General features: G+C 44.4%; 1 protein-coding gene across 48 annotated transcripts; it reads left to right on the top strand.

Moving 5' to 3' along the window:
* Positions 1–228: 228 nt before the first annotated feature.
* On the top strand, positions 229–27,669 carry LOC103553300 (orphan sodium- and chloride-dependent neurotransmitter transporter NTT5-like). 48 transcript variants are annotated; one of them, XM_070558204.1, is made up of 14 exons: positions 262–713; positions 1,025–1,068; positions 1,219–1,366; positions 12,942–13,202; positions 13,383–13,540; positions 13,647–13,773; positions 13,909–14,087; positions 15,286–15,396; positions 15,597–15,838; positions 23,824–24,010; positions 24,403–24,598; positions 24,740–24,899; positions 25,360–25,525; positions 25,742–27,669. In XM_070558204.1, the coding sequence occupies exons 4-14, from the start codon at positions 12,980–12,982 to the stop codon at positions 26,249–26,251; spliced, it is 2,259 nt and encodes a 752-aa protein (XP_070414305.1). In that variant the 5' UTR covers positions 262–713; positions 1,025–1,068; positions 1,219–1,366; positions 12,942–12,979; the 3' UTR covers positions 26,252–27,669. The 48 variants fall into 48 exon arrangements, with proteins under 48 accessions (XP_070414315.1, XP_070414310.1, XP_070414296.1 ...); XM_070558199.1 differs by having other exon boundaries at positions 673–723; XM_070558207.1 differs by having other exon boundaries at positions 678–713; positions 1,025–1,107.
* Positions 27,670–27,998: the final 329 nt, after the last annotated feature.

The raw sequence follows: 27,998 nt of genomic DNA, 5'->3' as shown, positions 1-27,998 counted from the left end.
TATGCCCTCAAGCTACTTGTGTAAATCTGCTCCAGGACCACCCTGTTTTAGACATTGAAGCTTTATGCTACGTTGAGTCTTTATAGCACAGCGGTGAAGAGGTGAACTCTGAAACAAGCCGCCTAGGTTCTTATGTTGGCTCTCCCCTTCCACAATCCACAAAGTATGTTCACCACTAAGTCTACTAGCCAGACTAAATCTGCCTGGCAACCGGTGACCTCCCTCCACCCACCGCAGGGCCAAACCTGCCTGCCAACCGCTGACCCCAAGAATCCTCCCTCAAAGAATAAACTAGGAGAGAAGATGCTCCAAGGAGTCAGGGAAGATGCAGTGGGAAGGAACGGGAAGACCTGAGCTGTGCTTCACAGCGAAGCACACAGATCGTCAGCTTTCAGAGCTCTGGGTACCATGGGGCCAAGACCGTGGCAGTGGTCTACGACCTGAAGATCTGGAGCCCAGACGAGTGAATCAACAGAGGCAGGGGCAGGGTCTGTGCTGGGGGTCTGTAGGGGGCACTTCAGATGTAAGCATCTCCAGGGTGAATTGCCTAAATCGCCTTCCGGCTGCCGCGAAATACTAAAATCGCCTCTGGCCCCAACGGCAGTGGCTCCCGCAGCCCGTCAGGTCCTGGTCGCGCGCCCAGACAGCCCCCCACCCCCCGCAAGAGCCCTCAGAAGCGACCGGTCTTCTCCAGACTCGCGCGTCAGTGGCGGGTAAAGAGAGGTGCAGGAGTCCTGGCCCCAGCTCCTGACCTCCCGGGGAGCCAGGCGTCTGTTCCCCCAGCCACCACCCCTCCGTTTCTGGGCCCAAACCTCCCAGCCTCCCTTGCCATCTCCCTTTCATCCCAGGAACTAGGGGGTCGAGGATGCCCTGAGCCTGGGAGGGGAGGGGCGGACCCGGGGCGCGAAGGGGCGGGGTGGTAGAGGCCAGCGAGCGGAGCAAGGGTTCGGTGACCCATCCCACCCCCTCCTCACCCCCAGCCCTCCTCGCTCTCCTCCCCGCTTCTCTCTCTCTCTTCACTCAGGTCGCGGATGGGTCCGCCCTGGAGACACCGACATATCCCCGCAGGTGCCCGGGGCTGAGGCCGGTGGGGCTGGGATGCGGTAGGTGCGTCCTGCCCTGACTCGCTCCGAGGTGGACTCCGGGGACCCTCCCGGCCGGATCAAACGGTTTCTTAGCTGGCCTTCAAACAGGTTGTCGCTCCTTTGTTTCTCCGAGACCCTGGCGGAGAGTAGACGGAGCAGGGGTCACAGAGGCCGAGGAAGACCCAGCGCACAGATCCAGGTCGGCCGGACTGGTGACAGAGACGATTATCCCAGGCCGAGGCTGAAGGCAGAGGGAGCATCGGCAGCAGAGTGAATTGCAGGTACGAAGCCTTGAAAGGGTGACAGGGGGGTGGCTGCAGCTGGAGGCAGGGTGGGAGGTGGGAACAGGAACAGGACGCAGGGGACCTTTGAGGAAGGACCCTGGGTGCTGAACTAAACAGGGCCATGAGGCCCCTCGGGGAGACTTAAGCAGACGATAGACTTGATCAGGTTTATATAATAACTCTGGAATATTAAGTAGCCATAAAAATCATATTTTCAAAGAATGCTTTATTACAGAGGAAAATACTTATGATATAATGGAAATATATATGTGTAATCTCCAAGCTATCTCCAGTTTGTAAGAAATGCACACACATATGTTCATAGAGAATATATCAATATATATTTGTATGCTATATGTTACCTTTAACCATATTATCCCATGTATAATACATATTCTATAACAATATCCAATTTGTAAGAAAGACACTTATGTTCATGGAATATATTAACGTGTTTATATTCTATATATATGTCCAATAAATAATATATATTAATAATAATATCTGATTTGTAAGATATACACATGTATGAAATATTCACATATACATATGATATCATATCATACAATTTATAAGATTGGCTGTGCCGCTTTCCAAAACCTTAAAGGAGAGAACATTTTAAATCATGGTATCTTTTAAGATTGTGTGGGGGCCAGCTCCATGGCCTAGTGGTTAAGTTCATGTGCTCCGCTGAGGCAGCCCAGGGTTCGGATCCTGGGCGAGGACATGGCACTGCTCGTCAGGCCACACTGAGGCGGCGTCCCACATCCCACAACTAGAAGGACCTGCAACTAAGATATACAACTGTGTACAGGGGGTGGGGCGGTGGTTGGGGAGATAAAGCAGAAAAAATAAAAAAATGATTGTGTAGGCTTTGCACCTAGTTAAACTAAAACCAAGAGGAAGCCAATGCCCCCACTTTGCAAATCACATCCTCCCTCAGCCATCTTCTCAAGTCGCCAGGTCAAATCCACCTGGCTGGTGTGCAGCTGTGGTACAGAAGCCGATGCTGGTGCCAGCACTGCCCACAGAGGAGGTGTTTGCAGGGCAGGGGGACTGCCCATCGGGCTGGAGTCTGGGCACTGGGCTCTTGAATGGGGCAGGGGGTGGAACGGGACAAGCCACATTTCCCAAACCAGATTTGGACACTGGTTACCCAACAGGGGCTGTCCTAGTGACACAGAAAGTCAGGGAGATGCAATCTGAATAGACAAATAGCAGCATTTCCAGATTTCAACAGTTTGTGGAAGCACTTTAATCAGGACTGCCCCCGGATGGAGCCTATGGGGGCCACTGCACTGGGCATGTGAAAGGACGTTTCCTTTCACATGAGGTTCTTAAAACCTCAACAGATCTCTGGAGACTTCCAGCTACATGTCAGGCCCTGCAGCAGGGAAGCAGCCCAGGTGATCAGGGTCGGCTTTCTGGAGGAAGTTAGATCTGAGAGGAGACACCAGTGATGCGTTGAATTTATCTGAATGAGGAAGGATGGGAAGGGACATTAGGGAGGGCGTTAGTGTGAGAAAGAGCAGCCAGAAAGGAGTTTTCTACGCATTTACATGCGTATTTATGAACGCTTAGAAATGTGTGGTTTTCTTTATGTGGATCTTTTTCTCATAAATGGTATCATACATTTGATATTCTGTGACTTTTCACCTAGCAGTGTGTTTTGGACTCCGTTATGTTCTTTTATACATATATACCTCTTTTTTATTATAAAATATAATACATATTCCAAAAAGTGTACAAAACTGAAATGTTCCACTCAATGATTTGTTATAAAGCAAATACTCCCACCATCCTGGTCAAAAAAGGAGAACATCGCCTACATGCTAGAAACACTCCCGTGAGCCTCTTCCAACCACCGAGGCCTCCTGCCCCCCAAGGAGTCACTCTCCTGACCCTCACGATCATCACTTCTTTGCTTTTATTTATGGTTTTACCACCTCAGTATGCACACCTGAACACTTACGTTACTTTTGCCTGTTTCTTTTGGACTTTTATATAAACAGAGCCATAGGACATGTATTCTTCAGGACATAGCTTCTTTCACTCAGTGTGAAGTTTTTGAGACTTGTCCATGTCATTAAGTGTAGCTGTAGTTCATGTCTTTTCTTTACTGTGTAGTATTCCTTTGTAGCGACCATATCCCTCTCTATCCTTGCTACTGTGATGGATTTCTAGGTTGTTTCCTTTTGGGGTTGTTGCAAACAATGCTATTAAGGAAATTCCTGTGCATGTGTACACACGTTTTTGTTGCACTTATACCTAGGAGTGAAATTGCTGTTCACAGGATGTGTATATCTTCAATCTTAACAGATAATGGCCGACTCATCTTTCAAAATAACTTTGTCAGTTTCCATTCCCACCAGCAGTGTATAAGATTTCCCGCGGCTCCTCATTCTTGCCAATATTTGGCGTTCTCAGTCTTTTCGTTCTAGCCCGTCTGACTGGTGTGTGGTGGTACCTCATAGTGCTTTTAATTTCCGTTTCCCTGCTGATTAAATAACCTGAGCATTTTTTCATACATTCACTGGCCATTTGGAGAACCACTTTGGTGAAAGATCTCTTCAAGTTCCTTGACTATGTTTCTATTAGGTTATTTATATTTTCTTATCGATTTGTAGGAGCTTTTTATAGATTCCAGATAAAAGCCCTCTATTAGCTACGTGTTTGGCAACTTTCTTCTACTCTGTGGCTTTTGACTCTTTTAATGGTGTCTCTTAATGAACAGATGTTCTGAATTCTAATGAACGCAGATTTATCTCTTATTTCCCTATGGTTACTGTTTTCTAAGTCTTGTTTAAGAAATCGTTCTTAACCTCCAGATCATGAAGATATTCTCCAAAGATAACTTCTTTAGAAGCTTTATGAATTTGCCTTTCATGTTTAAATCTGTAATCCTCATGATTTAACTTTTGTATGATGGGGGATAATTATCAAGTTTTATTTTTTCCATATAAATATATATTTTTGCATCCTAATTACTTAATACTGTTATTTCCACCATTCTCTGGTTGACATGTACTATTTCTCCATTTGTTTGAAACTTTTCCTTCTCTTAATAATTATTTATATGTTTTGGTATAGAGGTCTTGTCTTTCTTTTGTTAAATTTATTCCTAAGCACTTGAAATATCTCCATGTTATTATAAATGTTACCTTTAATTTTTTTCATTACCTATTTATTTCTTGCTGGTATGTAAAAATGCTGTTAATTGTATTCCATTAACCCAGTACCCAGCAACCTTGCTAAACTCACTTATTAATCCTAATAAAGTATCTATAGATTCTTTTTTATTTTTTACATGCACAATCATATCTGCAAATAACAACAGTGTTACTTCTTTTCCAAACTTTTAAAAATCTTATTGCACTTTCTAGAGCCTTGTATCAATTATCTGTTGCCACCAAAATGCTGACTAACAAACCACCTCAAAATTCAGTGATGTAAAACAACAAGAATTTAATCTTGTACCTCATGAGTCTTTGGGCTGGGCTCAGCAATCTGTAAAGGAATTGACTGGCTATTGACTGATCTAGGCTCGCCTGAGCTGGGACCACAGGAGTGCTTCAGCTCTGATTGACAGGTCTCACTTCCCAAGAGATTAGCCTAAACGTGTCCTCATGGTGATAGCAGAAGTATAAGAGAGCAACCAGTAACAAGGAAGGCCTTTTGAAGCCTAGGCTCTCTATTGGCACACCAGCCCAGATTCGAGGAGGATAGTAGATTTATTGCCTCCTTAGTGAGAGGAACTGCAGACTCACATTGCAAAGGGGGTGGAGACAGGAAAAATTGAAGACTTGGGGCCATTAATGCTATTAATCTACTCAGACTTTAAATTCAGTTTGACTAGAAGAGATGCTAGTGGGCATCCTTGTCTTATTCCTGAGCTCCAAGGAAAAGCCTTCAACATGAACAACTTCAAACATCATTATGTATGATGTTTGCTGTAAGCTTTTTTGTAAATAACGTCTATGAAAATAAGGATGTTTCTTTCTAATCCTAGTTTCCTAAGAGTTGAGGGTTTTTTTTAATGAATGGTTATTGGGTTTTATCAAATATTTCCTCAAATATTGAGATGATCATATGATTTTTATCCTTTATTATGTTATCATTGATTGATTTTTTACTTTTAAACTCCTGTGAATTACTAGAATAAATTCAGCTCGGTTGTGATGTAATTTTTTTATATATATATTGGTGGATTTGATTTGCTAGTATCTGGTTTGGGAGTTTGCATTAATGTCCATGAATGACATTGCCATGTGTTTTCATAATTCTTTTGACAGATTTTGGTATTAAGGTTATGCTGGTCCTGCCACTTCTTCTATTCTGGAAGATCTTATGCAAGATTAGTAGTATTTATTTTTCAAATGTTTACTACAATTCACAAGTGAAGTCATCCAGCCCTGAGGTTTTCTTTGGAGGAATGTTACTAATTACAGAAGCAATTTATTTAAAAGTTATGAGACGATTCAGAGTTTCTATTTCTTCTCCTGTGAGTTTGGTACAATATGAATAGAAGCGGTGATAACAAACATCCTTGTCTTGTTCTCAACCTCAGGAGAAAAGCGTTCCTACTTCACCCTTGAGTGTAGTGTTAGCTATGGGTTTAGGGAGGCTGTGAATTAAGGAAGTTACCCTCTCCCTACCATTTTTTGCCATTGTTCTAAATATTTTCCTTCTACGTATCATAAAGCCCACAATACATTGCTATTATTATTGCTATTAAGAAGTCAATAGTTTCTCATATTTCTCTACATATTCACCCTTGCAGGTGTCTTTTATTCCTTCTTGCATCTCTCTCCTTGCATCTAGGATAATCTTCCTTCAGCTAAAATATTTTCCTTTAATATTTTTTGTAGTGCAGGTCTGCTGAAGACGAATCCTTCCAACTTTTGTCTGTCTGATAACATTATGATTTCACCTTCATTTTGTATTATTATTTTCTTTAAGGTGAAATTCACATAACATAAAATTAAGCATTTTAAAGTGAAAAAAAATCAGTGGCACTTAGTACAGTCACAATGCTGTGCAACTGCTCCAACCAGTCAATAGTCTCTTATATTTGCCTAATTCCCCATTTCTCCCTCCCTCCAGCCCCACTGGTAACCTCTAATCTACTTTCTGTCTCAATGAATTTGCCTATTATAGATACTTTATATGAGTAGAATCATACAACATCTGTCCTTTTGTGTCTGGCTTATTTCATTAAACATAATGTTTTCAAAGCTTACTCATGGGGCTGGCCCCGTGGCCTAGTGGTTCAGTTCAGCACACTCTGCTTCAGTGGCCTGGGTTCAGTTCCTGGGTGTGGACTTACACCACTCGTCAGCAGCCATGCTGTGGTGGCAACCTACATACAGAAAAATAGAGGAAGATTGATACAGATGTTAGGTCAGGGCAAATCTTCCTCAGGAAAAACAAAAAAGCTCACTCATGTTATAGCACATATCGGAATTTCATTCCCTTTTATGGATAAATAATATTATAGTGTATGGATATACCACAGTTTGTTCATCCGTTCATCTGTTCTTGGACACTTGGGTTGTTTCCATCTTTTGGCCATTGTGAATAGTGCTGCTGTGATACTGGTGTACAAGTTTCAGTTTGAGTCCCTGCTTTCTTTCTTTTTCTTTTCTTCCTTCCTTCCTTCAGTCCTTCTTTCTTTCTTTCTTTCTTTCTTTCTTTCTTTTTTTAACTATGCTTCCAATTCTTTTGAGTATATACCCAGAAGTGGAACTGCTGGATCATATGATAATTCTATGTTTAACTTCTTGAAGAACTTCTGGGCAGTTTTCCACAGTGGCTGCACCATTGTACATTCCCACCCGCAATGCATAATGGTTCAAATTTCTCCACATCCTCACCAATTCCTGTTGTTTTCCATTTTTTTATTATAGCCATCCTAGTGGGTATAGAATGGTATCTCATGTGGTTTTGATTTGCATTTCCCTAACGCTTAGATATGTTGAGCATCTTTTCATGTGCTTGTTGGCCTTTTGTGTATCTTCCTGGAAGAAATGTCTGTTTAAGTCCTTTGCCCATTTTTTAATTGGGTTGTTTGGTTTTTGGTGTTCAATTGTAGGAGTTCTATATATAATCTGTATACTAGACTCATCAAATATATGACTCGTAAATATTTTGCTCCCATTCTATGGTTATTTTTTTTACTGTCTTTTAAAGATTTCATTTTTTTCCTTTTTCTCCCCAAAGCCTCCGGTACATAGTTGTATATTTCTAGTTGTGGGTCCTTCCAGTTGTGGCATGTGGGACGCTCCCTCAACATGGCCTAATGAGCCGTGCCATGTCCGTGCCCAGGATCCGAACTGGCGAAACCCTGGGCCACCGAAGCAGAGGTCGTGAACTTAACCACTTGGCCACAGGGCCAGCCCCTCACTCTCTTGATAGTATCCTTTGATGCACAAGAGGACATATTTTGGTGTCATATTTAAGAAACCCTTGCCAAATCCAAGGTCATGAAGATTTGCCCCTATTTTTTCTTCGAAGAGGTTTATAGTTTTCACTCTTAAATTTAGGTCTTTGATCTATTTTGAGTTAGTTTTTGTATACGGTGTAAGGAAAAGGTCTAACTTCATTATTTTGCATGTGGGTATCCAGTTTTTCCATGCCATTTGTTGAAGAGGCTGTTCTTTCCCCCATTGAATAACCTTGGCATGCTTGTTGAAAATCAACCGACTATATGTGAGAAGGTATATCTCTGAGCTCCCTATTCTGTTTTATCCTATTGGTCTATACATGTTTCCTTGTGCCAGTGCCACACTGCTTTGATTACTGTAACATTGCAGTAAGTTTTGAAACTGGGAAGTACGAGTCCTCCAATATTGTTCTTCTTTCTCATGATTGTTTTAGCCATTCTGGGCCCCTTGAATTTCCATATGAATTTTCTCATCGGCTTGTCATTTTCTTCAGTGAGGCCAGCTATGACTCTGATATGCAGTATGCTGATTCCGTAGATCAGTTTGGGAAAGTATTGCCATCTTAACAATGTTAAGTCTTCTGATCCATGAGTTTGGGTTTCTTTCTATTTATTTATATCTTCTTTAATTTTTTTCAACACGTTTTGTAGTTTTCAGAGTATAAGTTTTGTCCTTTTGTTAAATTTATTATTAGCTATTTTATTCTCTTTGATGCTATCATATATGGAATTGCTTTCCTAGTTTAATTTTTAGATTGTTTATTGCAAGTGTATAGAAATACAACCTATTTTTCTATATTGATCTTGTATTCTCCAACTTTGCTGAACTTACTTGTGAGTTCTAATAATTTTTTAGCGGATGCCTTAGAATTTTCTCCATACAAGATTATACGGTACAGAAATAGAAATAGTTTTACTTCTTCCTTTCCAATCTTGATGTCTTTTATTTCATTTTCTTGCCTAATTTCCTTGGCTAGAACCTCCAGTACAATATTGAATAGAAGTGGTGAGAGAAGATACTCATGTCTTTTTCCTGATCTTAGAGGAAAGGAACTCAGTCTTTCACCATTAAGTGTTACTTTACCAGTAGATTTTTGTAGATGCCCTTTATCAGGTTAAGAGAATTTCCTTCTGTGTCTAGTCTGAGTGTTTTTATCATTAAGGGCTGTTGGATTTTGTCACATGGGCTTTCTGTGTCTACTGAGATGATCACATAGGTTTTGTCCTTTATTCAATTGATGTGTGATGTATTGCATTAATTGATTGTCAGATGTTAAACCAACTTTGCATGCTGGGATAAATCCCAGTTGGTCATGGTGTGTAATCCTCAAAGGTCACGACCTTGAGCATGCACCGTCACCGTGGGATGACAGTTGCTTTAGAAGAGCTCTCTTTTTCTTTTTTTAAGATTTTTTTTTTATTTTTTGCCTTTTTCTCCCCAAAGCCCCCCGGTACATAGTTGTATATTCTTCGTTGTGGGTCATTCTAGTTGTGGCATGTGGGACGCTGCCTCAGCATGGTTTGATGAGCAGTGCCATGTCCACGCCCAGGATTCGAACCAACGAAACACTGGGCCGCCTGCAGTGGAGCGCGAGAACTTAACCACTCGGCCACGGGGCCAGCCCCTCTCTTTTTCTTTTTCCCTGATCACACCCAGATTCTAGGATCCTCTAACGTCCAGCTGATTGCTCTATTGTTTTTGACAATGCTCTGAAGCATAAATTGCTCCACAGTCTGATACAATTAAATTTGGGCTCCTTTACAGGAGTAGTTTTTGAATTCAGTGTTTGAGGTTTGTTCTGACCCTGGGAGGGGTCTTCTCAGCTGCTGTTTCCCTGCTTCTCTCTGGTGTATGAGCTGGCTTACAGCTTAGCTTATGTCTCTCATGAAGTTACCAGCTTTCTCTTAGTTGCTTACCGCCAAAGTCTCCACTATTTTTTAGTGTACCCGTAGGCTTAAGCTTCCTCACGCTCTCTTCCAAATAAAGTCAGTTCTTTTGGGAAGAGCTGTTTGTTCTTAAGTCCTGCCTCTCTCCCTGGGCAAAATCTCCAGAGCTGGATGGGGACAGTGGTCTGCTTCTCCCTGAGAGCTTTAGGAGCAGGGTGCTGGATGGGACATTAGCCTCTGGTCTTATTGACTTGCCTCACCTAGCATGTAACCTCCACCTTACCGACCTCTCCTAGCATGTATCCTCCACCTTACCGACCTCTCCTAGCATGTAACCTCCACCTTACCAACCTCGCCTAGCATGTAACCTCCACCTTACCGACCTCATCTAGCATGTAACCTCCACTTTACTGGTGAGCTGCAGCCTGTAGCTGGAGAGGAATGAGAAATGCAGGTGGCATGCCCCTCCTGGGAAGATACTGTAGCCTTTGAGTGGGATCTTGGAAGAGAGGGAACCCTGTGGTCTTGGATGAATCCACCTGGCGTGGAGTTTCCATAACACTGGGCTAGGGATGGGGAGGGAGGGAGCAGGCTGTAGTTCAAATGTCACAGACTCACTCTTCTTATTGAGTTTTAGTAGATTTTCTTAAATAAATGTTTCTTAACTTGCTATATACCTTTAGGACAATTTCCAGAGACCTTAAATGTTTTCTTTATAATTTTCACAAAGTGTGCTTGTTTGAGTAGGGAACGAGTCCCTAGGGCTCTCATGCTGCCTTTCCAAGGCTAGAACCCCAAGGAAACTTTTTAATTCTACCAAGCTCTATGTCCCACCTTAGATCTGCTGAATCAGAATGTGGAAGAGGGAAGCTAGGAAAATAGAAGGCGAGAGTCTTTATGTTTTGAGAGCCCTTCCAGTGATTGTAATAGACAGCAGGTTTGGGAACCACTGGTCTAGAAGTCTATGTGCATTAGCAGTTCCAAGCAGACCAGAAGGAGAAAGAAAAGAAACCTGGGTGGCTTGAATAAAGTTTGGTGTGTCCTTGGCGCTCAATAACCAGTATAACTTTTTTTTTAATTTGTTTTTTTATTGTGGTCATAATAGTTTGTAACATTGTGAAATTTCGGTTGTACATTATTTGTCAGACACCATATAAGTGTGCCCCTGCACCCCTTTGGCCCACCCCCCAACCCACTTCCCCCTGGTAACCACTACACTGCTCTCTTTGTCCATAAGTTTATGTTCCACAAATAAGTGAAATCATGCAGTGTTTGTCTTTCTCTGTCTGGCTTATTTCACTTAACATAATATGCTCAAGCTCCATCCATGCGGTTGCAAATGGAACGATTTTGTCTTCTTATGGCTGAGTAGTAGTCTATTGAATATATATACCACATCTCCTTTATCCACTTACCAGTCATTGGGCACTTGGGTTGCTTCCACATGTTAGCTATTGTGAATAATGCTGCAATGAACATAGGGATGTATAAGTCTGTTTGAATTGTTGACTTCAAGTTCTTTGGATAAATACCCAGTAGTGGGATGGCTGGGTCATATGGTAGTTCTATTTTTACTTTTTTGAGAAATCTCCATACTGTTTTCCATAGTGGCTGTACCAGTTTGCATTCCTGCCAGCAGTGTATGAGGGTCCCCTTTTCTCCACAACCTCTCCAACATTTGTTATTTTTTGTCAGTGATTATTGCCATTCTAATGGGTGTAAGATGATATCTAAGTGTAGTTTTGATCTGCATTTCCCTGATGATTAGTGATGTTGAGCGTCTTTTCATGTGCCTATTGGCCATCTGTATATCTTCTTTGGAAAAATGTCTGTTCATATCCTGTGCCCATTTTTTGATTGGGTTATTTGTTTTTTTTGTAGTTCAGTTGTATGAGTTCTTTATATTTTATGGAGATTAACCCTTTGTTGGATACATGATTTGCAAATATTTCCTCCCAGTTGGTGGGTTGTTTTTTCATTTTTATCTTGGTTTCCTTTGCCTTCCAGAAGCTCTTTAGTCTTTGTTTATTTTTTCTTTTGTTTCCTTGTCCAAGGAGACATGGTATTCGAAAAGATCCTTTTAAGGCTGATATCAACGAGTGTACTGCCTATGTTTTCTTCCAGTTTTATGGTTTCAGGTCTTACCTTCAAGTCTTTGGTCCATTTTGAGTCTATTTCTGTGTATGGAGAAAGATAATGGTCAAGTTTCATTCTTTTGCATGTGGCTGTCTAGTTTTCCCAGCACTATTTATTGAAGAGGGTTTCCTTTCTCCATTGGATGTTCTTGGTTCCTTTGTGGAAGATTAGCTCTCCGTAGATGTGTGGTTTTATTTCTGGGCTTTCAATTCTGTTCTGTTGATCTGTGTGCCTGTTTTTGTACCAGTACCATACTGTTTTGATTACTATAGCTTTGTGGTATATTTTGAAGTCTGGGATGGCGATACCACGAGCTTTGTTCTTGTTTCTCAGGATTGCTTTGGCTATTCAGGGTCTTTTGTTACCCCATATGAATTTTAAGATTCTTTGTTCTCTTTCTGTGAAGAATGTCATTGGGATTCTGATTATGATTGCATTGAATCTGTCAATAGCTTTAAGTAGTATGGACATTTTAACTATGTTCATTCTTCCGATCCACGTGCATTCAATATCATCCAGTATATCTTTTTGTGTGTGGAAGAAGATTGGCCCTGAGCTAACATCTGTTGCCAATCTTCCTCTTTTTGCTTGAGGATGATCGTTGCTGAGCTAACATCTGTGCCAGTCTTCCTCTATCTTGTGTGTATGATGCCACCTCAGCATGGCTTGATGAGCCATGTGTAGGTCCGCGCCTGGGATCCAAACCTGTGAACCCTGGGCCGCCAAAGCGAAGTTTGTGAACCTAACCATGATGCCACCAGGCCGGCCCCTCAGTATCCAGTAGATCATTTTTAGTCCTTTCAGGAAGGGCTGATGTTATGCTGATACTGTGGTGTTTATAGCTGGCATGTATTCTGATTGGCCAGTGCTCATGCTATAACAGTTAGTAAATATTTTTAAATTCATTTATGCCTGTAAGATAGATGTAAGAAAAAAACTGAGTCTCCGAGGGATGAAGTTACTTGCCCAAAGTAAGTAACTAGTGAGGAGAAGCGCCAAGATTTAAACTCTGGCCTCCGTTGTTCTAAAGCCCTAGTTGTCATGGAATTTTGCAGTCTGGCATCTGAGACATGTCCCTTAAAGTCTCCTATTCTTGGTGACCCCAAGATTCCTTCAGAAGTTAGTGGGCCTGTAAGAAGAAAGTCATGGAGTCGTTTGAAGAAATAGCAGACGAAGAGGTCCCCAAAGAACCCCGAATTTACGTGTCCCAATCGTTGAGGCGCCTGACCAGGGAGATTCTGGCCACCAAGACACAAAACTGCTTCACTCAGACTAAAAGAACCGAGATCACCATGATCCAGATTGCCTTCTCCATCGGATTAGACAGCATATGGCGTTTCCCTTACCTGTGTCATCGGAATGGAGGAGGTAAGGCCAGGGACCTGGATCCTGAGTTTTAAGGAAGAAGTTTGAAGGCTGGGAACCTAGACTCTTGCATCCTGGGGAAGGAGAGAACTCAGGGGAGGGTACCCAGACTCCTAAATGATAAAGAGGAGGGGGGCCAGGACTCCTAGCTGCCTGAGCACAGCTCCTGGCTCCCTTCTTCAGGCAGCTTTATCCTGGTGTACTTCTTCATGCTCCTCTTGTTTGGAATTCCCCTCTTGTACATTGAGATGATCATGGAGCAATGGCTTCGTGTGGACAACGTCCGGATCTGGAAGCAGCTCGTCCCCTGGCTGGGCGGCATAGGCTACGCTAGCATAATGGTGAATGAGGGGCCCAGCCAAGAGGCATTCCAGCTCACCCCGTGTGGTCTCCAGGTCCCCTGTCTCCGCCCATCCTGCCCGTCAGGCCCACTGTATCCACCCCTAGGTGTGCATCTTGGTGAGCTTGTATAACAGTGTCATCATTGTCTGGAGCCTCTCCTACCTGAGCCACTCCTTTGATCACCCTCTGCCCTGGAACGAGTGCCCACTAGTGAAGAACATCAATGTCACCGGTGAGGAGAGGGAGAGAGAGGGCCAGCAGGGCCAAGGGAGGCAGGGGCACCAAGGAGTGAGAGCCAAAGGGGAGGAAATGAAGAGCAGGGGCAGGCACCAGGTGAGGTGGTGCCTAAGCACCTGGGTCCCTCCAGACCTCTCTTGCCTTCGGACTGTGTCCCACCAGTACTTCTGGTACCACACCACCCTGAGTGCCTCAGGCCACATTGAGGAAGGGGTCAAGGCCCTCGTCCTGCACCTCACCCTGGGCATCTTCGCAGCCTGGTTCCTCCTCTTCTTAATCATGATTACGGGGCTAAAGGTATCAATACCGGTAAGCCACCCCTGACCACTGATCCTGCTGCCACTTCACCTTTGCAAATCCAAAGATCCTCAGGCTCTTTGCCCCGGCACCCTCCAACTCTCTTCTCCAAGCCCCATGACCCTCCACCCACCCAGAGGACAAGCTCAGATGTGGCCACCCAGCATCTCCATCAGGGATCCTCAGGGAGGTGTCCTTTCCCCAGGCAGCTGTGTCAACCACTGTTCTCCCAAGGAACTGCTCTTCTCTCATCCATGACATGAAGGAATGCCTTGTATCGACCCAACTCCCTCTTCACCATCCCTCATCCCTGTGTCACTGCGTGTGGAGACCTACAGGCAGCCTTTGAGATGAGACCATAGCCTCACCCCCTGAGCCTTGCATCCACCACCTTCTCGCAGTTTGACAGTGCCTGTTAACCCCTAAAGGAGCCAACTGGCACTGATTCCTTTCCAGAGTCTCCCATTTAGAGAATTTTATCCCAATCCATACTTCCAATCCATCCCCTTGGCACCTGGATAATCTCCTTACATGGAAAATTTATTTCAGTGTGTAGATCCTTTTTGTTAACTTCACCTGCGTCTATGCAAGCCATTAACTTTCACCCCACGCATCCCTGAAACTCAACTCACCATCTCTTCACGGCCTCCAGAATAAACCACTCACACAAAAGCAGACTTTACTAAAGGCTTAGGAGAGCGCACTGGGGTGGGGGCCGGGGGGCTTCCCTCACCCATCCCAGAGCAGAAAAACGTTAAAATTCCTATTAACCGTGTTCCTTTCTCCTAAAGTCTCTTCTCAGTTTCTTTCTCTCCCCCTTCACCTATGAAGTTCCATGCAGCCTTCAGCCTCACTGGCTCCTCTCCCCTTGGTACTTTCTGTCCCTAAGCTCACACAGAGGCCATAAAACCAAGACCCATGAATTAGCAGTGTCCAACTGCACCACCACTTAAAAGCCATCTTTACTTGGGGCCTCACCCCTTACTCCTGAGCAATTAATGGGTGGATTTTTTTTTCCCAAACAACATTGTCGCCTCCCTAGAATAGTCCTCCCATAGCCCCCTCTTGTTACCTCTGGGCCACCTTAACACTGCTCACCTCCATCTCTCTACTCCCGCTGACCTGCAGTCCCCTGCTGATGCTTGCCTCTGTCTTCCCCTCCTCCCCACTTCTCCTGACTTCTGGTTTTTGTCATGACCCACCTGACCAGATGCTGATTTTCTCGGTATTCCTCCTCTACATCCTCCTCCTCTGTCTCTTCATCCGAAGTCTTTTTCTGGAAGGTGCCATCGCCAGCCTCAGACGTATGGTGACCATAGAGGTGAGGCCGGGGACTCCAACCCTTCTCCCTCCCTCACCTCCCCAGGCCTTCCCTGAGTCTCCTTCCCCTACATCTTTCCTTCTGCCCCCAGCCTTCCTCTCATTCCTCTGCTCTCCACCCAGCCTGCCCTTCTGCCAGCTCACTGGTGGTTCCACCATCTAAGCCCACTCTCCAACTCTCTCACCTACCCCTATCCACAGCTCTCTGCCTGGGCCTCGCTGGACCTGTGGCGTCAGGCAGGAAGCCATGTGCTCTATTCCCTGGGCCTGGGCATGGGCACCATCATCAACTTGTCCTCCTGCAAGACTGGAGGCAGCAACTATGCCCAGGTGGCCTCATTGATGGCCCTGGTCAACCTGGTGACCTCATTGCTGGCCACATCCATCATCTTTATAGTGCTGGGATTCTGGGCCGCCACCAGTGGCCACGCCTGTGTTGAGAAGTGAGTAATCAGAGCCTTGCAGGTCCAAGAAGAGATCCCCCTCCCTCTACCTTAGCAACCCCCCAGCCTCATGGACCTTCAAACTCAAGCCTCTCCAACAACAACAACAACAACAATAATAATAACAATAATATCACATTTGTTCTCAGAGAAAATAGCCAAAAAGGAAATATTCTAACATCCACCACTTTATAGATAATAGTCTCAGAGACATGACTGTCCAAAGATTTGCATAAATTGCAAAAGGTGTAAAGAAGATTTCAAAATCAGTTATTTAACTCATAAAGAAGGCTGTTAGAGCGTTCTGAGCCACAATCAGTGGTTATTGGCCTGGGCTGCATATTGGAATCATTTGCAGCCTTAGAAAAATGTTTATGTCTGAGTCTCACCCCCAGAGATGCTGATTTACTTGATCTGGGGTGCATTCATGCATTGGGATTTTTAAAAGCTCTAAGGCAGAATTCTTCTTTCAGTTGGGATGTTGAAGGATCCAAAAGTCCGTGCTCTCATGGTAGCAGCAATTTTTCAAATGGATAAAATAAAAATCTTACTTTCCTATAAAGTTATTGAAGAGCAGTGGACACAAAGAAGCTGTAATGAACTAAATCCTAGAGAGCAATGAGCCCATCGTAAGTGAGCAGAGAGTCCCGAGTGCCTGTCTATCTGGGGGTGAGCGCCCAATCTGGGTGCAGGTGGGTGGAGAAGCAGGCCTGTCATAGGTGGAGAGACTTTGCATAGACAAGAAGAGACCACCCAAGGATTTAACTACAGTTTGGGCTGCCAAGAGATATTGGAATCTCAAAGAGACCCCAAAACACAAATCAATTGCTTGGCCTAACAATTTCCTTCACTCTATTCCCACGAATTGCGTTGAGGAAGTGGCAGAAGCTGCCGTGGAGTCAGGGCCAGCAAGCAGAGGGAATGTGTACAGTCTTATGGGGTTCAGATTTATGGCCCCGCCAGAGGTGAACACAAAGATAAACCAAAAACATAGAAAGCTATGATCTAACCATTCCAACTCAAATTATGACAACATCAAAGGAATTAGTCCCTGCTGGGGGAGGGGGGGGGTGGTGCAGAAAGTTGGGGACGTGGCTCAAGGGCAAAGTGAGCTTTCCTTAATCCCATATGAAGGCAGAGAAAAACTTAACTAAAACTGTCACCCAGCCCCAGTTCAACTCAACTCTTAGAAAAATATAAATTATTAGCCCTCATCCTAGTTGCCTAGAAGGCTTACATTTATTGAGACTAAACAAAATAAAACAAATAATATACTTTTATCCTTTGTTCTTCTATATAAGATGTCCAGCATAAAATTAAAAATCTCAAAACATTCCAAAAACCAGGAAAATGTAACTCATAGCCAAGAGAAAAAAGAAGACCCAAAGATCATCTAGACATTAGAATTAACAAACAAGTACTTTAAAACGACCGTTATGTTGGGGCTGGCCTTGTGGCCAAGTGCTTAAGTTCACAGGCTCCACTTCGGTGGCCCAGCGTTTCACCAGTTCAGATCCCAGGCCAGACACGGCACCGCTCATCGAGCCACGCTGAGGTGGCATCCCACATGCCACAACTAGAAGGACCCACAACTAAAAATATACAACTATGTACCAGGGGGCTTTGGGGATAAAAAAGAAAAAATAAAATCTTTAAAACAACCGTTATAAATATGTTAAGAAATTGAATAGAAAAGAGGAATGAAGTATGTGAAGATAATGGAGATATTTTAGGAAAGATAAGAAAAGTCTAAAAAAGAACCCAGTAGAAGTTCTAGAACTTAAGAAGTAAATGAAATGAAAGTTTCACTGGATGTATTTAATATGGCTTGGACGCAGCAGAAGAAAGGGTCAGTGAACTTGAAGACAGCTAAATAGAAGTTACACAAAGTGAAGAACAGACAGAAAAAAAAAATGAGGAAAACTGAAAAAGAACATTAGTGACCTGTAAGACTAATATACATATAATTGGAGAGAGAATTGGGGCAAAAAATTTTTTAAGTAATGGGCAGATTTTTTCCAGATTTTATTAAAAACATCAGCCCACAGATCTCAAAAGCTTAGAAAATCCTGAGCAGGATAAACGCAAAGAAGATCACACCTTGGCACATTGTGGTCAATTTTCTGGAAGCCACATAGAAGTAGAAAATGTTTAAAGAAATCAAAAAATTAAAAAGTTCATTGCATACAGTGGAACAACGATAAGAACGATAGCTAACTTCTTGTTAGGAACGAGAAATTAGAAGACAATAGAATTAAATATTTTAGAATGCTGAAAGGATCTCAGCCTAGAGTTCTATATTCATTAAAGGTATCCTTAAACAATGAAAGTGAAATGAAGACATTGTCAGATAAAGTTGAGAGAATTCATCACCAGAAAATCTATACCAAGAGAACACTAAAGAAAATTCCCTTTTTTTTTTTTTTTTGAGAAAGATTAGTCCTGAGCTAACTACTGCCAGTCCTCCTCTTTTTGCTGAGGAAGACTGGCCCTGAGCTAACATCCATGCCCATCTTCTCATAGTTTACACGTGGGACGCCTGCCACAGCGTGGCTTGCCAAGTGGTGCCATGTCCGCACCCGGGATCCAAACTGGCGAACCCCAGGCCACCAAAACGGAACGTGCGCACTTAACCGCTGCACCGCCGGGCCAGCCCTTTTGTTTTTTAAGAAAATTCTTGACTGAAGGGTTTGTATTTAGATTTCATAAAAGCATACAGTTGAAAAAGTACTTTCAGAAACCCTATTGTTCCGAACATACTTAAAAGTTTTCCAATAACCGAATAACCTATCTTTTAAAATTTAAATTAATTAAAATTAAATAAAATTTAAAATTCAATTCCTCAGTCATGTTCACCCTGTTTCAAGTACTCATAGCCACATCTTGTTCGTGGCCACCGTATTAGACAGCACAGCTCTAGAGTAATCATCAAAAAACAAAATAATAAGAGGCACAACTCAAAAGGCAATAAGAAGATAAAATGAAAGCAAAAAATTATCTGATAAGTACCAAAAAAGAGGCAGAAAAGGAGGACAAAGGAGTAGAGGAGACAAAGAGAAACAAATAGCAAGAAGGTCGACGTAAAGCAAACCATATCGATAATTACATTAATCACCCCACTTAAAAGGCAGTGATGGTCAGACTAGCTAATGAGAGACTCAAATATATCCTGTTTACAAGAGATCTCCTGTATGAAGACACAGTTAGGTTTAGAGTAAGAGAATGGAAAAACATACCATGCAAACACATAATCATAAGAAAGCCAGTGTGGCTATATGAATATCAAACAAAGTCAAGAAAAGTAATACTGGAGATTAAGAAGAGCATTTCATAATGATAGAAGGGTCAATTCAGCAGGAAGACCGAATTATATAAATGTTTATGCACCCATAACAGAGTTTCAAAATAAAAAATTTTAGGAACTAAAGAAAAAAACAGATAAATCCATAATCATTGTTGGAGATTTCCACAATTCCCTCTCAGCAACTGATAGAAAAGAAAGAAAGAAAATACAGACTTAAAATATTAGGAATAAAAAAAGGGAGCATCATTATGGATCCTGTAGACAGTAAATGGATAATAAAGAAATGTTACGATCAAATTTATACTGATAAATTCAGTAACTTAAAGGAAATGGACAAACTCCTTGAAGGGCACCAATTATCGAGATTGACAGAAGAAGAAATAGAAATCTAAATGGCCCCCATTTCTGGGCTTAAAATTTACATTTATAGTTTAAAACCTTCTCACAAAGAAAATCCTAGACCTATATGACTTCACTGGTGAAGTCTATCTAACATTCAAGGAGGATATAATACCAACCCAACACAAAATCTTTCAGGTAAGAAAGGAAGCTGAAACACTTCCCACCTCTCTTTTTGAGGCCAGCATAACCCTGATACCAAGACACCTAAAGGACATTATAAGAAAAGAAAATTACAGAACAACACCCTTCATCAACACAGATGAAAAAATTCTTAACAAAGTCTTAGCAAATTTAGTCCATATTATATAAAACAAATAATACACATTATGAGTGAGAGAGTTTATCCCAGAAATTAACCATCTAGTGTAATCCACTACATTAACAGATTAAGAAGAAGAACGATTTGACAGAATTCAACACCTATTCGTGGAAAAAAAAAAAAGAAACTAGAAGTAGAACAGAACTTACTCCATCAGCTAAGGCAGAGTTTCTCTATTTCGACACTATCGGAATTTTGTGCCAGATAATTCCTTGTTGGCGGGTGGGCTGTCTGGTGCGTTGTAGAATGTTGAGCGGCATCCCCAGCCTCAACCCACTAGATGCCAGTGTCAACCCCTCACTTCAACTTCGACGACCAAAAATGTCCCTGAGGAGGGAGGCTGGAGGGAATCACCATTAGCTGAGAACCATTGTGTAAAGAATATCAACAACAACAACGAAAACACAGCTACCATTATTCCTAACGGTGGAATGTTGAACACTTTCCCCTAATATTGAAAACGAGGCAAGGATACCTTTCCATCATCTCTGTTCAACATCATAGTGAAGTTCCCAACCAGTGAAGAAAAGGCAAGAAGAAAACATAAAAAGCACAGAGACTGGATAGAAAGAAGTAAAACTCTCTTTATTCATAAACGGCATAAGCCCGTACTTAGGAAACCCAAAGGAATCAACATTTAGGATTCCTGTGCGTTTAGGAAAGTCATACAAGAAAAGTCAACATACAAAAATAATCATATTTCTACAAGCTAACAACAAATAATAGTTAAATGGAATTTAAAAAACAAACCCACTTACCATAGCGTCAAAACTCATCAAATAGTATGGCTAAATTTCATAAAAGATGTGCAAGATCTCCATAGTGAAGACTACAAGGCATTGCTAAGGGAAATTAAAGACCTAAACAAACGAGGAGCTATGTTACGTTCATGGATTTGAAGAGTCATTGGTGTTCAGATATCAGTTTTCTTCAAACTGATCGATAGCTCCAGCACAACAGCAATTCACATCCCAGCAAACTTTACCATAGAATCGATGAGCTGATTCTAAAATATGCATATGGAAATGCGAAAGCCCTAGGATAGTCAGAACAATCTTGAGAGAACAAGTGGGAGACTCATACTACTGGATTTCAAGACTTACTATAAAATTACAGTAATCAAGACAGTGTTACATTGGCTTAAGGACAGACCAACAGATCAACAGAACAAAATAAAATAAACCAACACGCATGTGTGATCAGCTGATTTTCACTGACGATGCCAAAGCAATCCCGTGGTAAAGGGAAGTCTTTTCAATACACAGTGCTGGAAGAGCTGGATAACCACCTGGACAAGAATAAACTTTGCTCGCTACCACACACCAAACTCCAAAGTTAATTCAAGATGAACCAAAGATCTAAATGTAAAAACTAAAACTATGAAGCTTCTAGAAGAAAACTTAGAATATCTTTATGACCTTGGGCTTAACAAAGATTTTTTTTTAACTAGGATACAAAAAGCAAGAACCATAAAAGAAAAAGGTGCCAAGACGGATTCATCAAAATTTAAAACTTCTGGTCAGCAAAAGGCACCACTCCGAAAATGAATAGGAAAGCCACAGACCGAGAGAAAATAACTAACACACACACACACACACACACACGTATGTATGTATATGATAAATCACTTTTATCCAGAATATTTTAAGAACTCCCACAACTCAAGACAAAACCAAACAATTAGAAAATGGGCAAGTCTTGCACTCAAAAGGACATATGCAAATGGCCAGTAAGCTTATTTAAAAAGGGTTCGATATCATTGGTGTTGAAAATCATCGGAAATTCAAAGTAAAACTGTAATGAGATCCCACTTTAATACCCACCAGAATCATTAAAATTAAAAAGACAAACTGTAAAGTGTTTGTGAGCGTGTAAAGCAACTGGAAGTTTCATGCGTTGTTGGTGGGAGTGTAAAATGATATGACCGTTTTTGGAAACTGTTTAGCGGTTCTTATAAATATACACTTCCCATGTAACTCATTATCCCTCCCCTCCTACTTACCCCAGGGAAATGAAAATCACGCCACAAAAAGACGTATAGAAATGAACATTCATCCCATCTATAGACATTTTGGCTTCAGCATTATTCATAATGACCCAAACTGTACACAACTCAAATGTTCGTCAAGAAGTGAACGACAGGGGGCTGGCCCAGTGGTGCAGCAGTCAAGTTCACATGTTCTGCTTCGGCGACCCAGGGTTTGCCGGTTGGGATCCCCGGTGCAGACCTACGCACTGCCCATCAAGCCATACTGTGGCAGGCGTCCCACGTATAAAGTAGAGGAAGATGGGCATGGATGTTAGCTCAGAGCCAGTCTTCCTCAGCGAAAAGAGGAGGATTGGTGGCAGATGTTAGCTCAGGGCTAATCTTCCTTAAAAAAAAACCGCAAAAAACACAAACAAAACAAAACAAAAAGAAGTGAACAGGGGCCCAGCCCCATGGCTGAGTGGTTAAAGTTCCATGCACTCAGCTTCAGTGTCCTGGGGTCTCGAGTTTGGATCCCGAGTGCAGACCTGCTCCACTCACCAGCCATGCTGGTGGAGGAGGATTGGCACAGATGTTAGCTCAGGGCCAATCTTCCTCAGCAAAAAAAAAAAAAAAAAAAAAAAAGTGAACAGATAAATCTTAGTAAATTCATTCAACCAACAGAATACTATTCGTCATTAAAAAGGAATGAACTATGGACATGTGCAACAACATGGATGAATTTCAGACATCTTATTGAATGCAACAAGCCAGACACAAAAGACTACACATTGTATGAATCTATTTATAGGAAATCCAAGAACACAAAACGAATATGTAGTGAAGGAAGTCAGTAGTTGCCTCTGGAGTGGAGGGAATAGCCTGGGAAGAAGCCCAAAGGAGCTCTCTGGAGTGGTGGAAATATTGTGTGTCTTGATTGTGGTGTTGGTTGCATGGGTCATTTGTCAAAACTCATTGAAGTGTACATTTAATATCTGTGCTTTTTAGTGTCTGTAAATTATAGCTCAATAAAAACGGTTGTTTTTTGTTTTTTTTTTAAAAAGGCTCCCAGGTGATTCCAATGAGCAGCCTAGACTGAGAGCCACTGTATCCTAGGGCAGTGCTGCCCAATAGATGGTGTCACAAATAGCTCTTGTTGACGGAAACCCTCTACACCTGCACTGTCCAATACGGTAGCCACCAGCCACGTGTGGCTGTTGAGCACTTGAAAGGTGGCGAATGTGACCAAATATGGCAAATGAGACTGAGGAACCGAACTTTTAATTTTATATAATTGTAAGTAATTTTTGCTTAGCCCTGCGTGTCTAATGGCTATCATATTGGACAGGGTGGTCCTAGAAGAACTGCCACCGGAGCCCCCTGTCCTTTGTCAAATAGAGCTTCACAAACCATAATGGGCCTTAGGAATCTCCTGGGGAGGCTCAGGATTCTGCGTTTCTAACAAGTTCCCAGGTGGCGCTGCGGCTCCACAGAGCCCGCTTTGAGTCGCAAGGCTAGATAAGGAAACGTGGAGCTGTAGATTGTCAGAGAAGCTTTCTAACCAGGAGAATAGAAGAGAGCTGAGTGTTGGGCAGCATTTAAATTAAGTAAGCCTGGTATGTATGGCCCAGTGACCACATTCCCAAGTATATACCCCAGAGAAAGTCTCACACAGCCCCGCCAACGGGTGGTCATCGTGGCGACGTTTGTGATCATGGGAGGCGGCCTCGTTGTTTGGGGAATCACATATAAAACATGGATCGTAAATATGGATTACACAGTCCAGTGCAGTAGTCAGAAACAAGAAACTCATTCTACGTTCAGCAACATGGAGATATGGCCAAAAAATTGAGGGGAAAAAATAACGAAACTCTTTATAGCACCATGACACGTAAATGATGATACACACAAAACAACATATTTTTCCGCAAAGAAATGCTCATGTTTCATGTTATTTTCTCCATCCCCTTTCCATTCCTCTGCTTCCCCTTCAGGGGCGTCTCAAAGCTGATGAAGCTGATAGACGACGGGGTGCTGCCTCAGGATGCTAAGCCCCCAGAAAACATCCTGCTTCAGCCCCCCCTGGATTACTTAGACTGGATCAGCAACCTCCCTCGACACCTCCAGGACCAGGTCATCCGCTTCTCCCCGTCCTGCAGCATCAAAGCGCAGAAGGAAAAGGTGTGTTTGTGCGGGCAGGAGGGTGCTTCCCACAGGCCCCAGAGGACACTGGGAAATGTATTTCCCAGGAGCCTGTGGGCCACCTCAGCATCTTCTGAAGGAAGTAACAGTGATCGTCACGTCTCCATCACCATCTCGTATGTGCCAGGGCCTTTGCTAAGTTATCTACTTCAATTCTCACTTCAACTTTTGGATCCCTATTTGTCAGAGGAGGAAACTGAGGCCCCAGGAGCTGGCGCTCACACGCCTAACAAAACCGAGAAAGGGAAACGCTCTGCCCTCCGCCACCCACCCCCCGCTCTGTGCCTCTTTCCTCTGCCACCGCTACTCCATCACGGCACCACTCCCCCCGCTCCAGACCCGCCACTGCCTCTGAGCCTTCTCCCCCACAGTTCATGGAGGGCCCTGGCCTGGCATTCGCAGCCTTCTCCCAAGTCGTCTCGTTATTCCCTGCCTCTTCCCTCTGGGCCATCCTCTTCTTCCTGACGCTTGCCGTCACAGAGCTGAGCACCTTGATAAGAATCCTGGAAGGCATTGTTGTTCCCTTCCAAAACTCCATCTTCAGGAATTATCCCCAGCTGCTCTCAGGTACCACGGATTCTCACCCCAGTGAAAACCCTGCCCTGCTGCCCCCAGTCCCCAGGTCACCCCCAATCTCCAGGGCTCGTTCGACCCCTGACCCAGCCCTACACATACACCTCAGTGTGGCCAAACCTGCCTCTGCCTTAGCAGTCGTCTGCTTGGGAGGTTTCCTGGGCAGCTTCGTCTTCACCAGTCGCCCCGGCAGCTACATAATGTCCTTGTTTGATGACCGCCTGGTCCCGCTGACCCTCATCACCATTGTGGCCTTCCAGAATGTGGCCCTGGCCTGGATCTATGGAGCTAAAAGGTGATGTCCAAGCCCCGGGGTCTGCCCAGCCAGGAACCCCATCCGAGGTCTCTGAGAAGAGTTGGGGGGTGATCTGCCCCCTCTGTCCGTCCCACAGCAGGGAGGTCCAGCTCAGAGCACGACAGTGCAGGTGGGAGTGATCAGAGGGCAGCCAGGTGGTCCTGATGGAAGGAGCAGTCAGGACCCAGGGGACTCAGGTTCCCCCACCATTGGCCACATGAGCTAATCTGAAGGCAGAGGGCTGGAGGGGTGCGCCCCCCTGGATCAGGGGATTCCCAAGCGGAGAAAAGAGGCAGTACCCAGCCTCAGGGAGGACCTGGCAGCCCTCGGCAGGCCCAAAGCATTGAACACCTATGAGAGAACCAGAGAGCTGGTGAGCCAACCCTCCCAAGCGCTCCAGGCCCTGGTGGCTGGAGGAGAGCTCCTTTCCAGACGTCCCTGCCCATCGCCTCCACCCCAGGTTCAGGGAAGAAATATCGAGTGAGCTGGGCCACTTTCTGTGGTCCTTCTTCACTTTCCTGTTGTGCTACATGACCCTGCCCGGGCTGCTGGCCCTCCTCATCATCTGCCTCATCCAGCTCTACCAGAGGGTACCCCCCTACTACATTGCCTGGAACAGCAGCGTGGTGAGGTTCCCCCACCCTGGCCTGCCACTCTCACTCTGGGGACCCCTTATCAGATCTCCCCCCACAGGATCCTAGGTCTGGGCTCCTACTGTCCCCAGGGACCCTTTAGCCAGCTTCTCAGCCCCTGGGGAATCCAATCCCCAGGAGCACATGAACTGAAACCCTGCCACCATTGCCTCTTCCTCCCCGCCTGCCCCCGGCTCTCTCTGCCCCCAGACCCAGGAGGTAAAACAGCCCTACCCACAGAACACCCTGGGCTGGGTCACCTTCCTCAGCATCCTCACGCTTCTGCCAATCCCAGTCCACCCACTTTACCAGTGGTGGCACCTCCAGGACCACATTGCCTCTGAACGCTTTGAAAAGCCACTGTCCAAAAAGATGCCCTTGGCCCCCATCAAGCACTTCGCATGGCCTAAGCACCGCTTGGTGAAGTCCAACTTCAAGATGCAGGAGGGAAACAGCGAGAGCTCATTGAAAGCGTTCAGCCTGACCTTGGACAAGGGGCCGGACGTGGTCCCCTTACGTCAGTCCAACCTGCCCTCCAGTGTGACCAGTCAGGACTCTTCCTGGCTCAGCCTGCCTCGCATTTCCTCCCTGACTTCCATGTTGTCCATAAGGAGTGCCAGCCTAGTCCCTTCGAGGCAGGTGAGCCCAATCTCAACAGAAATAGACAACAGTGACAAGCACGGGGAGACCAAAGAAAATCACAAGAAATCTGTTCAGTAACTGCTGACACCACCCCTTTTTCCAAGGCAGCAAATCCACCCCATAACTGTCCACATTAGTGCCCATTTTGCTACAGGAATAACTGGTTCTACCAGAAAGGAGGGGGAGGGGCACGTGGACAACTTTCCTAGCAACCGGTGACATCACTTATTTGGCCTTGGAAGGAAATGGACAACTCGGGAGCTCTTCCCTCTCCTGGAATAGTATCAGTTCTGCTAAGTGGACCACTCTTCTCTGGGATTGGAGACCTCAGAAGAAATCAACTGAACTGCTCACAGGGTTGGACCCAGTGCCCCCTTTCTTCCTGTGAAGTGGGGGCACCATTTTGGCATAACGGTGATGGGCATCACAGCACTTTCTAGGACCCAACCTCCCTAGTTGTCATGGAGATAGACAGTGTTCTCTCCAACCCCCCACTTCCCAACCAACCTGGATCAGTGGGCTGGCTAACTTCTCGAGGACTGTCCTCTCAGAATGGATCTGGAGCAACAATTCTGTGGGCCAATAAATCGGTCCACTGGGACCCCAAGCACAGGCTGTGGGCATAGCGTTCTTTTCGTGAGCAGCTCAGATGTCAGCCTCCTCCCACACACACATCCACCAAATCGCCAACCTCTGGTGAACTGAGTATCCAGCGTGGTGACCCCAATCTCTCTCTGCCTTCGGGACACAGATACGGAGTTTCTAGATCCCTCCTTGTCCTGGAGTTGAGCCAAACTGTGGGGTAACTTTGCAACCGTCAGTATCACTCAATCCAGAAGGTGTGTTAATCCCTAAATCTAACTTGGTAATTGGTGACCAATGTGTCCCACGACTGTCATCTCACTCCTGCTACCAAGAGGCTAGCATGCTGGAACAGCACCGGTGTGGAGGTCCTCTCCAGCTGGCTATTATGCTTCGTTCTTACTTCCGGCAGAGTCTCTCAGCCACTTGGGCCCTGGGAGGTGGGTCACATGGTTTCCGTGGGCTAGGGACCAAGGAGTCTTGGAGAACTTGGAGCTTATTAGGTTGTCTACGGGAATAGTTAACACTACCCAGCCTCTTCAAATGTCACACGGAGTTAAGGCAGCTTAGGGAGTGGAGGTGCCTTCTAGAAGGCACACCCCCTAGTGATTTCCCGGGCAAAAACTCTTCCCTACCTCCCAACCCCCAAAGGTCCTGACCGTGGGGATCAGTGCCAGCTCCCATCACCACTCACTCTGGTTCCCAATCACTTCCCAAGTCTTCGCCTGCCCTTCACACCTTTTGTTTACCTGGGAGATCGCTAAACATTCTTTATCACACTCCCCTATCAGTGACGACAATTTGAGAAAATATCCCCAACATATGTAGAAAATTTACATGTGAAGTACTGTCATTCTACATACTTAATATCAATAAAGCTTAACTTGTTTTGCTTGTTTTGGTTAAAAAAATAGACATAAGTAGAAATTCTAAATTTTTCTTCGTGCATCCCCAGTGTAATGGCTTCTACAGCCTCATTTGGAGAGCCCTGAAAGGGTCAGAGGCAAAAGGCCCCACGGCCTCCCCACACCCAAGCCTCTCACCTCCTTCCTCCTCCCTTGCTCTCCAGGGACCCTGGGTCTGAGGTGACCCAGCTCGGGAAACTGGAGCTGAGCAGAGTAGGCCTGGTCCCCCTTCCACCCTCACCCTCACGTCTATGTCTTTCTTCACCTCTCAGAGCCAGGACGGGCCACCATGAACCAGGTATCACCAAGCGTCTGGTGGGAGTAAGATAAAAGCCAGC

Source organism: Equus przewalskii, chromosome 9 (assembly GCF_037783145.1).
Source record: "Equus przewalskii isolate Varuska chromosome 9, EquPr2, whole genome shotgun sequence".
Taxonomy (NCBI): Eukaryota; Metazoa; Chordata; class Mammalia; order Perissodactyla; family Equidae; genus Equus; species Equus przewalskii.
The sequence above is the reverse complement of the archived record's forward strand: the minus strand, read 5'-3'. Positions and strand labels throughout refer to the sequence as shown.

Bases quoted from the DNA above. Each gene is read 5' to 3' on its own strand.
- LOC103553300 (XM_070558193.1), top strand. From the start codon at position 12,980: ATGGAGTCGTTTGAAGAAATAGCAGACGAAGAGGTCCCCAAAGAACCC. The intron at 14,088-15,285 runs GTAAGCCACCCC...CCACCTGACCAG, and splicing joins GGCTAAAGGTATCAATACCG to ATGCTGATTTTCTCGGTATT. The intron at 24,900-25,359 runs GTGATGTCCAAG...CCTCCACCCCAG, and splicing joins TGGATCTATGGAGCTAAAAG to GTTCAGGGAAGAAATATCGA.